General features: G+C 37.5%; 1 protein-coding gene across 1 annotated transcript in view; it reads left to right on the forward strand.

The window, feature by feature from the left end:
• gatb (glutamyl-tRNA(Gln) amidotransferase, subunit B) overlaps positions 1-10,281 on the forward strand; it is a 20,677-nt gene extending 10,396 nt beyond the window's left edge. Inside the window, exons 6-13 of the mRNA XM_016495543.1 lie at positions 2,546-2,659; positions 4,085-4,169; positions 6,061-6,105; positions 7,390-7,582; positions 8,799-8,932; positions 9,420-9,498; positions 9,643-9,777; positions 9,977-10,281. Coding sequence (XP_016351029.1) covers positions 2,546-2,659; positions 4,085-4,169; positions 6,061-6,105; positions 7,390-7,582; positions 8,799-8,932; positions 9,420-9,498; positions 9,643-9,777; positions 9,977-10,102 — 911 coding nt within the window. The 3' untranslated portion in view covers positions 10,103-10,281. The remainder of the gene's footprint in view (positions 1-2,545; positions 2,660-4,084; positions 4,170-6,060; positions 6,106-7,389; positions 7,583-8,798; positions 8,933-9,419; positions 9,499-9,642; positions 9,778-9,976) is intronic.
• Positions 10,282-12,532: the final 2,251 nt, after the last annotated feature.

Consider the following 12,532-nt stretch of genomic DNA (forward strand, 5'->3'; position numbering starts at 1 on the left):
CGTTTTGGGGATGCGCTATTTCCATCTATGGGCTGCTCTTTCAGAGTGCCACGAGAACCCCTAGAACGATATTTCTAAAATCCACATAGCTGATAATTGTGCACGTTATGCTTTGCCCACTTTCTAAAATCCACATAACTGGTAAGACAAAGAAATATGACCATGTCACTCCAATTTTAGCTTCGCTTCGCTGGCTTCCGGTCCATTTTAGAGTTCAGTTTAAGATTCTGTTGTTTGTTTTTAAAGCTCTAAACAATCAAGCTCCATGTTATCTTAAAGATCTTATTATCCCTTTGTCATCTACCAGACTTTTAAGATCCACTGACAGGGCTCTTTTATCTGTCCCTCGTTCCCATTTGAAAACTAAGGGTGACAGAGCCTTTTCAGTCATTGCCCCCCGTCTGTGGAACCAATTGCCTCTAGACTGCCGCCTTGCACCTTCCTTTACCATTTTTAAATTGAGGTTGAAATCCTCATTTCTCCTTAGCATTTTAATTTCATTTCATTGTTGTGTTATTGTCTGTCTTTTTTTTTATTCTTTTCCGTTTCCTTTTCTCTTTTAATTTGATTTTACATTGTTAAGCACTTTGGATAGCTTTGCTATGTTGAAATGTGCTATATAAATAAAATTTACTTACATAAATTTTTGTGTTCAGATATCTAATAAACAGATGTGGCCTCACATATGTCATTAATCAGGAATATTGCAGAAATGCTGTACCTGCTGAATGCCATTCTAACAACTGTCCAGAAATGCTTTAAAGATGTGTTGCAAATGAGCAAATGTTCCAAAACTTTTTTATGAATCCCAATCTAAAAATCATCTCTATTGAATACATTTAAATAAATTTAAAGTCTGGGTATTGTATGTATACTGTCAGGGCCAAATGAGTAGACTGTATACCACAAAAGGACTGTAGTGAGCCTCCTTTACCAATGGTCACTCGATGCTTCACCAATGAGTTAACTTTTTCCCCGTTTCCAACTTCACTAGTATTTGTATTTTGAATGCACTGAGATGTTTGAATTCTTGAAACTTAAAGGGATAGTTCACCCAAAATTGAAAATTCTGTCATTAATTACTCACCCTAATGTAGTTCCAAACCCGTAAGACCTCCGTTCATCTTCGGAACACAAATTAAGATATTTTTGATGCATTCCGAGAGCTCTCTGACCCTCCCATAGACAGCAAGGGTACTACCACGATCAAGGTCCAGAAAGGAGATCTTTGATCTTTGAAAATAATCCATGTGACATCAGGGGTTCAACCGTAACATTATGAAGCTACGAGAACACTTTTTGTGTGCAAAGAAAAAAAAAACGACTTTATTCAACAATTTGTCTCCTCCGCGTCATCCTAGCGCCATTTTGGAGAGTATCCACTGAACGCAAACAGCATATGTTGTTCTGTGTCAGCCGCACCACACGGATACGTTTTCTTCATTGTTTGTGCTTTGATTTGAACGAAAACAATGTATCCGTGTGGTGCGGCTGACACCAGTGTTGCCAAGTCCACGGTTTTCCCGCGGAATTGTGCTACTTTAACACTGTTGCCGCGGGCTGTTTTTCATGTCCGCGGGTTTGAAACGACGCCAATAACATGATATTTATCCCCTGGAATGCGAATTTTAGCAGGGGGACCCCGCCAAAAACACGTGTATTTCACCCCCCCGGAATGCAGTTTTTTAACTGGGGACCCCCTAGAAACGCGATTGGGCTAGTTTTGAGTAGCGATTTGGCAGGTTTTCTTGTGAAAACCTGGCAACCCTGCCTGACACAGAACAACATACGCTGTGTGCGTTCAGTGGATACTCTCCAAAATTGTGATAGGGTGACGCGGAGACGACGAATTGTTGAATAAAGTCGGGGTTTTTTTCTTTTTTTGCGTAGAGAGCATGAGAGCTCGTAGCTTTGTAATATTACGGTTGAACCCCTGATGTCACATGGATTATTTTACCGATCTCCTTGCTACGTTTCTGGACGCTGATTGTGGTAGTACCCTCGTTGTCTATGGGAGGGTCAGAGAGCTGTCAGATTCCATCAAAAATATCTTAATTTGTGTTCCGAAGATGAACGGATGTCTTACGGGTTTGGAACGACATGAGGGTGAGTAATTAATGGGTGAACTAACCCTTTAATATGAGTGAGTCATATTTTCAATTACACACTTTAAGAACATTGATAAAATGTAGTGTTTGTGTAGGAGACACAAATTCAAATGAGAAAATAACTGACCTGTTTCTCAACCCTTCTTAAAGAGTCACTGCTCAATCAACCTATTGTCTTCCTGTGATGAAAAATTCAATAGCTTTTGTTCAAAAAGCAAAACCCCCTGAAGCAAAATACAGCAAATTGTTTATCTGGTGCAGACTATTCAGCGGTGCACAGGGCACTCCAGAATACTGTATTTCATGCAAATAAATCATTCAAATTCAAATGTATGCAGTGTTTGTTAAGCAGGGGTTTTGAGAGCTGTGGATGGTTGAGTTGTAATGACTGTTTGGAGTGATTCTCATATCAGATCCCTTTTTCTCTCTTCTCACAGAGGGGCAGCTTAGAGTTGATGCCAACGTGTCCGTGCATCGACCTGGAGAGCCTTTGGGAGTGAGGACAGAGGTAAAAAATATCAACAGTGTGAGGCACCTGGCTAAAGCCATAGGTAAGTAAGAATATGTGTCCAACTGATACTGAGAAAGAATTTTATGGATATCAAGATCTCCCTTCTGGTTTGAAGAAGGTATTTTCTAGTTTAAGTACAAGCGTACAGTAAAATCTCTTTGCCATTCCTCTGTACAGCAAGACGTGTCGAGGGAATGAAGTGCACTTTCAGCCAGTGCGTGCGTTTCAGAAATCTTTTAATCATGCTGCATTGGTATTCACACACACTCACGCACTTTAGAAATAGCTGGAAGTCACTTTTCTTGTGTGGTTGTCAGATTTAGCCTGGCATCAGTTGGAGGGAATGAGTGTCTCTGTGCAATTATGCCAGAGCTGAAAGTCAAACTGCAAACTCCAGATAAGCAACATGAACAATAAGCATTTTCACCTCACTCCGTCTCTGTCTCGTGTTAAATGCTCTGTCAAGATGTGCACTGTTGAATAAAGGCTGCAGAAGCCATCATCTCTGCTGATGAAACACACATATCACAATAATTTCAATCACCAAGTTGTGTTTTTGACACCAGGAGTTTCACTCAAAAGGAAATCTGACTGAGCTGATCCAAGAAAATAATGAGTGTTGAAGACCCACATAAACATGCCTGTCAAGGACGAGAAGATTAAATAGTGCTGTCAATAAAAGAGAGAGTAAACAGGGAAAACAGGAAAATATTTAATCGCTGAGTATGACATGATTCTTTTAACCCTATTTTACAATGTTCCCTAAAAGAGAAAGTTATACAATTTAATGAATATTTAAAGGGGTCCTATTATGCTCTTTTACAAAGTCTTGATTTTGTTTTGGGGGTGTACTAGAACAGGCTCCCATACACTAGGTTGTTCGAAAAACACATTATTTTTCACATATTTTACATTATTACAACACCTCTCTCCCCAGTCTGGCATGAACGGCTCGAATAGTTCCTGTATCAAATGAAGGCATAGTGATAACACTCATTGCCTTCTCTAGTGCAGCTCAACCAGGTCTCGTCCCATTCGTCGGTATTTGTGATATCACAAATCCCGGAAAATATGCGTTGTAGTCCAAACGAGTCGTTCGTTGTAGTTTTTGAAAAGTGATTTCTGTTAAATAACAATCTCCTTTTGAAATGAACTTTGAGCTTTGTAACTTTGCAGATCTTTTTTATGCTCAAACAGCATAACAACATTACAGACCCCTTTAATACATTGTGTTTTGATGTCTTGTACAGACAGCTATTATACTGTACACTGTAATAAAACTAAAGGATTACCAGAGGTTTTCTACCACAGAACAGTCACCCCACCCCCCACCCAAAAAGCTTGTTTAAGCAGTCATGAGGAAAAATGCTGATGTGCAACCATTTCAGAAGTACTTTAGGGTCTTTTGTTGGCAGAAGGTTGTGGTTAGAGTTTGATTGGCTCTCTCTTGGTGCATGTTCCATAGACTACGAGATCCAGAGACAGATGGAGGTTCTACAGAGCGCTGGGAAGGTTCTTAATGAGACCCGAGCATTTGACAGCAAATCTGGGTAAGGAGGCCCAGAACAGGCATATTTCTACAAGCACTGCATTCTCCTGTGATATCAATCGGAACAGAGCAATGCAATTAGAGGATCTGTGTTTTACATGGCTTGAGTCTCACATTCTATATTGGTTCCTTATTGCATTTTAAACTGTGACGATAAAGATGTTTACATAGTTTTAAAAAAAATCCATTTCAAATAAATGCTGTTCTTTTGAACCTGCTGTTCAACACAGAATCCTGAAAAAATGTCGGAAAAGAAAGAAAATCACAGTTTCCATAAAAATATTATGCAGCATAAGAATTGTTTCTTGAGCACCAAATTAGAATAATTTCTGAAGGATCATTATGTGGCACTGAAGACTGGAGTAATGGCTGCTTCCATAACAGGAATAAACTACATTTTAAAATATATTTGAAAATATATTAAAAAGAGACTTCTTTCAAAAGTCAGTGCAAGTCAGATACCAGTCTGATTCAATGAGTACATGTAGTAAAGGATTCTTCATACAACGTCAAACCAATAATGTTCATTTGTCCGTGAACCGGGCTAACAACACAATAGTTTATTAACAGTGATTATTAACATGTTGTCCTTGCATTTATTTTGTGATACAAGTCTTTTTGTCTCATGTTCAATTCAAAATGCAACCTCACAACTCACAAAATATAATTTCTTGTGTTGTGGCACAGTATATTCTGCCGCACTGGTGAAGAGTGATTCAGGAAATGCTGCATTTAGTCATGGGCAGCACACTGTTCCCCTGGTCTTTTTCCTGTCCATCTGTGACAGAAGATGAATGTGGTCATTTGACCTCAGTAGTTGTGTCATGTGTTGACTTGTACACATGACAGCACCAGGCATACACACTAACTCATGCTCTCTACAGATGACAGAGCAGTATTATTGTGAGCATCTGCCCATGAAATAAAAGTCACTTCTCACAGCTGTGTCCTCCTGCTCTTGAATATGATCTGCTAGCACAAACCACCAATCTATTAGTGCTTAGTACACAACCTTCTGGAATACTTTATTCTAATTAGCCAGTCGCAGCACTCTGTGGTCAGATATCTTTGCACAATGGAAGCTAAACTATAATTGACTTATGGTCTCTTTCTTCTCACATAATTTCTAAAAAATTTGGTATCCATTTATTTGTCATTTGGTTAGTAGCCATGCAATTATCAGGATAATGTACAGTGAGCTGGTCATTAAAGCTAAATAAACCCCTTCAGGTTGATAATTGCAGGATTAATCTGAAAATAAACAAAAGGCATACAGTACAGTTTAATGTACAGTAGCATTCACAGCTGGATGGCTAATGTCCTGTTTAAAGGGATAGTTCATCCAACAATGAAAAGTCTGTCATCGTTTATTAAGAATTTAAATGTTTGGGTGAACTATCCCTTTAATAAGCTAAATAAACTTTATTAAATATAGTTAATAATAAATAAAGTTTATTAAGAAGGCACTGAAGAAGGCATAACAACTGTTGCTTGTTGTATTGTGGTTCTGTATTTTGATTATTCAAATTAACATGTATTCGTTAATAGTGTTAATAGTAGAACATCAAGTAACTGAGGTAATTACTAAAACTGTGAACGCGCCATAATGCTTCTGTTAAATAGTCAGGTGGACATAGATATTGGCCAATGCTACTATTCTCAAAATGGACACATTTTAATTTTCACTAAAATAGTAGTCTATATTATATTATATTATATTATATTATTTCCCTTCTTCCATTTTGGTGCAATAATGACTAACTGACTATATATTTTCCTGTGTATGTACATTCTGAATGCCTGTAAGAACCATCTACTTTATCATATACTTTGCTTGCAACTTTTTTTTTAAACTATAACTTATTTATTACCATCTCTCTCTCTCTCGCCAGTAACACAATTCCAATGAGGGATAAGGAAGGCTTACAAGACTACAGGTGAGTAAAACCCTCCATGATCCTTTCAGGTGAGTGAAATCTGCTCCATCCTGTGGAGTGCTACAAAAATAAAAATAAAAACAGAAGAGGACCGTGGAAAGAGTGATGGAGCAGAGGGAAGATGGACAGCGCATGATAAAAAATTTATTTTTTTTAAAAAGGTGAAAGGAAAGCAGCAGAAAAACTGAGTCTAGACAGACAAGGGAGTATGTGAGATGGATGAAAGAGAATATGGTGACATGGAGGGAGAGAGAGGGTTCGGGGGAACAAAACAGAAGAGGAAGTGGACAGGAAGACTAGTGGCGATGTGATTGCATTGCCTGTGCTGTGATAATGCGGCTGTAGATCCTCATGAAGGAAGAGGGAGGGAAGAGAGGGTAAATGTAGTAAAGAAATGAAGCAAATCATGCAGTGCCATCTAGTGAGTGAGTGAGTGACATGACATATGCAGTTATTTCTAGTCATCAAAGAATCATGAAAACATTTTCCAACATTGACAATAAAAGATGATTCTTTTGAGCACCAAATTACCATTTTTGGATGATTTCTGATGGATCATGTGACAGTGACTTGCTAAAAATTCAGCTTTGCCATCACTGAATCACGAATGAATAAAACTTTAAAATATATAAAAGTTGAAAACAGTTATTTCACAATATTACTGTTTTACTGCATTTTCGATAAAATATATGTCTTCTTTTAAAAACCTTACCAACCAATACAGTATTTATGATTTGTTATCTACGTGGAAAGAAGTCAATTTAATTTCTCTGTTTTGCCTTTTTGGCTGCATTTTTGACAGAAACGAATGAGTAATTTGAATATCCCATCTCAGCCGTGTTTCTTGCATTCATGCAGTGATCAGAACTTGCCTGAGCTGCAGTATGATGCATGAAAAATATATATGCATGCGAGTTATGCACATTTTAAATGGATTAAAACAGCAGTTCGTTTTATCACTTAAACTGTTACATTCAATTTTAAGAGGGCTGAGTCACCCGTGCTTCTGATGGGCCGCCACCGGAGCGGACGCCTTCAGACCGTCAGTGGCTAGACATGTGTGGCTGGTTCAGGTCGAAGAGATATATGAGAGGGGTGTGACAAAGAGACAGAGAGGGCTGGAGATTAGGCCATGAGATGACACACACGCTGTGTGAACACAAGAAATGCTGGCTTATCTCTGCACCTGATAAGAACACGCTCTTGTGTTTCCCCACATGACCTGCCTGAGTCACGCCTTCTGCTGTGTCGCATGTACATACAGTCTCTCTCTTTATCTCTCAGGTTCATGCCAGAGCCCAACTTGCCGCCACTGTTTGTTTATGAGAGTGAAGCTTCAGTGCCTGCTGGCGTTGACCCTGCCCAGGTTGTGGTGATTGACAGGCTGAGTGGCCAGTTGCCAGAGCTGCCGTCTGTGAAAAGGACAAGGCTAGTGGAGACGTATGGCATCCTGCAAGAGCACAGCTTCACACTGGTGGTGAGGAAGTCCACATTCAAGCTGTGCATGTTTGTTTTATGGCACACATTTCCATTGTTGGGGAATAACTTGTTACATGTAACAGAATTACGTAATTTAATTACAAAATAAATGTAACTAATCTGTTACAGTTACTGAGAAAAAATGTGTGATTAAATTACAGTTACTTATGAAAATGTTAACGATTACAAAGGGGGGTTGCATCTGAACATTTACATTTTAAATAGGGTAACCTATTGCATTTCCAAAGTAATTTTCCCAACTGCACATTTCCCATCAGGCACTCTAATCCTAATAATAATTCCAACTGCATTTTTACTTTGTCCAGTTTAAAGTGCTATGATTTTCCATTTTGTCTCAAAAAGAAAAATTATCATAACTTTTGCAAGTTTATTTCTCGTAACTGTCACAATCACTTCTTATAATTGTCATAATTGCAACTTTATTTCTTGTCACTATCTATCACTCTCTCACAATTACGACTGTTTCTCATTTTGGCTTCATATCACAATTACAGCTGTTTCTCATAATTGCAACTTTAATTCACAATTGGAACATAAATTAAAATAAAACATAAATTTAACATAAATTTAAATAAAATATGTTAAAGGTCCCATGGCATGAAAATTTCACTTTATGAGGTTTTTTAACATTAATATGAGTTCCCCTAGCCTGCCTATGGTCCCCCAGTGGCTAGAAATGGCGATAGGTGTAAACCGAGCCCTGGGTATCCTGCTTTGCCTTTGAGAAAATGAAAGCTCAGATGGCCCAATCTGGAATCTTCCCTTTATGTCGTAATACGGGGAAAGGTTACCTCCCCTTTCTCTGCTTTGCCCGCCCAGAGAATTTGGCCCGCCCATGAGAAAATGAGCTACTACCGTGTGAGGCGAGCGCAATATTTTTTTTTCCTCGAGAGACATCATTCTAATTATCTTAAATATCTCACAATGGCGACATTATTTCTCGTAATTGCAACTATTTCATAACTGTCACTTCCTTTTTTACAATGTGACTATTTCTTAAACTTTATCCCAAAATTGCCTTATTTTTTGCCTTATCTTTATCAATTGTCTTATTTTTTTATTCTGAGGTAGAAACAGGCTTCCATAGTTTTGGATAAATCTCATGATTTATTCTTTTTTTTACTTTTTTTTCATCATAGGTATTTAATATTAATTTAAAAGATTTAAATTCTACGATAATTACTCTATTTCAGAATGAAGACGGACTTATAGACTACTTTGAGAATGTTGTTCAGACGACCAAAGCAGAACCAAGGAAGGTGATTGGCTGGGTGATAAAAGAGCTGATGGGAAATCTGAATAGTCAGAATCTGAACGTCTCTCAGAGGTGAGCCAGCACTGAGAAGAGTCATTCAATAGCTGTGATACATCCAAAACATTGGAAAATAAATTAGAATAAATAATTCCAAGAGAAAAGGGAGACAGGGAGTGTGTCTTTGTGTGAGTGCTAGAGGCTTATTTCCAGGCTGTTTGTTTTATTCCTTCTCACCAACATTGTTTCCAGTCAGTAAGTAATAAATAATGGAAGCTGTGTTCACTTCATGCCGGGGGATAGGAGTGTTTTTCTGGGACTTCACCAGCTCAGTGATCAGAAACTGCCTCAATGATCACTTCTTGTTTTCTTAAGTTCACTAATATGTGAGTGCGGCCAAATTGTGTGAGCACACAGAAAGAAGCCATGTTTAACCCTTTCAGTAATGAGTTCTCCTGGGTCTTAATGTTTCTAATTCTTGTTCTCCGAGACAGTCTTTCTCACATCTCTTTCTGAGAGTGCAATCTGTTGTTTCTTTCTAATCTCTCCCTCTCTTTCTCAGTCCCATCTCTCCATGTGCTCTTGCTGAGCTGATCAGTCTTGTAGAATCTGGTCATATCTCATCTTCAACTGCCAAGCAAGTAAGTGAAAACAAACAAATCTGGAAAAAAACTTTAATTTGTGCTAATAATAATTAGTTTGCCAGAACAGTTGTCAGAAGCTATATTGTGTGAGGTTTTCCTTAAACCACAGGCCTGTTTTGTGTTTGTATGTGATGATTACAGGTTTTCCAGGAGATGTGGAAGGCTCCAGAGAAGACAGTGGGCCAGATAGTGAAGGAGCAGGATTTGTGGATGATAAATGACAAAGAGGAGCTACAAAAGATCTGTAAGAGGATTGTGGACAGTCACCCTGAGGAGGTAAATCCAAATGTTAATTCACCTTAAAAACTCAGTTTGTCTTTAAATGTTTTGAGCCAGCACAAATATGTAATATTATTACTAAATATAAAACTTTTAAACTATATTTATTTATTGTTTGTTTGTTTATAAAATCAACTGCTTGCCATCTTTGATCATTTATGCAATCATTTTTGGAAATTAACTTTTGTTGTTGCAGGTTCAGATTATCAGAGGGGGTAATAAGAAAGTACTGAACAAATTGATGGGTGAAGTTCAGAGAGAAACCAAAGGCAGAACTGACCCGGTCCAAATCAGAGCCATTCTAGAGAAAATGGTCTCATGAATTACCCAGCATGCCTCTTTATGGGTTAATGCTGTCTTCTGGACAAGCAACTTAATGGAGAAATGGAATTGTCATACATTTGTACAATTGTCTGTACAATTGTTCCAGAAGGGTGTCTACACTGTAAAATGTAGAGCTACACAGCCTGTTAATATTTACCGGTCTGATAAACAAATGTTTTGTGCATCAAGGCTGTGTTGTTTTATTTCTAAAGAGTTGAGGATCAGTTAAAGGGGTCATATGATGTTGCTAAAAAGAACATTATTTTGTGTATTTGGTGTAATGAAATGTGTTTATGCGGTTTAAGGTTCAAAAAAGCCTCTGAGACATTTATCACTCAGTGATCATTGATTCCGTAATAGTCAGCTCTTGTGAGAAAATCTTGTGTGTGCACAGAATCTCGTTGCGCTGCTTTAAGTTGTTTGCAGCTCTGTATGGATTTTCCATCAGACTTGGGTATTGTGGGATTATTCATCACTTTTAGACTTTTAGCAGGTCCGGCCAAGGTTGCCTGAAACTTCTGATGTTTAATCACCATTAGCCATTTACAGAACATTCCAGGTCTGCTGGAATATAGGGTCTGACAGGGGTTTCAGATAAATGCGATGTTTGTGTACTACTAAGACTTTTTATTCAGACCCAACATATTGAATTAAGACAACATAAAATATACATTTTCAAATCATATAACTTGATGATGCTTGGTAAAATACATACCAGTATTGTTTGAGTTATATGAGTAACTAGCGCCCTCTAGTGGATTGTGTTTTTTACATACAATTATGTCAAGACAAGCGAGTCATCTATGCTATTGGCTACCATACATTGAATTCCTGATGTTAGGTATTTTTTTTCCTTCTATGAAATGAAGTGCATTCTTGGAGGGATAGTTCCAAACCATTCCAAACTTGTCAAAAGATCTATAGGCAAATGTGTAAGTGAATAGATAAATCACAATGGTACCTTTAGAAAAACTTTACTGAAAATACACTGAAAAAATACCTAGTTTGAACAAAGCCCCTTTTGCTGAAAGGACTATCCGAGGAATAGTTAAATTAGGTCAACAGTGTCCATGAGTTAACATTCCCAAACACACAGGCACATCCCCAAAGCTGTACATGGAGTAGGCCAATATTAACACAGTAAATTACTGTGCCATTTGTTGCCAACCCAAAAGATCATAGTTAGAGTAGCATTATTTGGGTGTAGGCATTTCATTGACAATGTTAAGATGTTTCTTTAGTTATAACATTATCTATCGATCTATCTTTCTATCATACTTGTATGCATCCGTCTTTAATATTAACAAAATTCAACCCTGAAATTTACATCCAGAGCATCAGAACAGCCTAACAAGGAGAGAGAATTTGTTTGGCTCTTCTGTGACTAATTACAGATGCATCAGATACGAAGCTGTCAAAAAATTTAAAAAATATTGGTACATTAAGCAAGTGGCAGAAAAGGGATGTTCATTCCAGTTGCAGCACATTATTCACTCTTCATAACTTCAGAAGACTGACAATGTTACGGCCCACTCACTCATATGCCACTTCAAAGTTGTGTTAGTGGACAGGAGATATCTTTATTCAAGATGTCATGCCTTCATACATTTCTGACACAGAAGCTATTTTAATTTGACATACAAAAATGCTTAACAGTTTCCTATCTGAACAAAACAAGAGCAGGTGAAAAGATGAGCTGGTGACATTACTACAGATTCAGTATTTCCTTTTACAACCAACATACAGAACTATAGAGATGTAAATTTGAAGTATTGCTTACCACCAGTAAACGCAATTTAATATAGAATTTCTAATCTAGCTCTTGATTCCCCATATAAAGGTCATCTGGGGTACATAAAAATGCATATAAATATCTTTGGATTAACATGCTACATTGTGACCTCAGGATGTTTGGTAATTAAAATTGATTGACGAAAAAAAAGTCTTTCGGAACAATCAAAGCCAATTAATACATTTAAGGAAATTAATCGAATATGTGAACTATAAACATTTTTAAATATTACTTGTGAAATTCTAGTTAAAGCGTAATCGCTAATGTGTATAATCAATATGGTGCACTTGCAAATTTCATGTAACAATCAGTTTGTACTAAAAACAAATGTGTATTACAGAACAAGTTCATGTGTTTTGATATATAACATGGTAAAAATACTTCAAAATCAAGGCAACTTCTTTGATACTAAAGGGCACCATCTCTTTGTGGGTGTTTAGATACACTGGAATTGCTTATCAACTGCTTTCTTGTACAAATGTAAAAAAAAAAAGATGTATGCAACTCTGATTGTGATCTCTCCGATCGTGTTTCAGCAAAATCAATGTCCTTCATGGCCATTTTCAGGGGCCATGCAAACAATGTCGTGAGGATTCAAGATAACACAAAGAAACAAAAATCTAAATACGAAGGGAA

This window comes from Sinocyclocheilus anshuiensis, unplaced genomic scaffold, assembly GCF_001515605.1.
Source record: "Sinocyclocheilus anshuiensis isolate Anshui unplaced genomic scaffold, SAMN03320099.WGS_v1.1 scaffold517, whole genome shotgun sequence".
NCBI lineage: Eukaryota > Metazoa > Chordata > Actinopteri > Cypriniformes > Cyprinidae > Sinocyclocheilus > Sinocyclocheilus anshuiensis.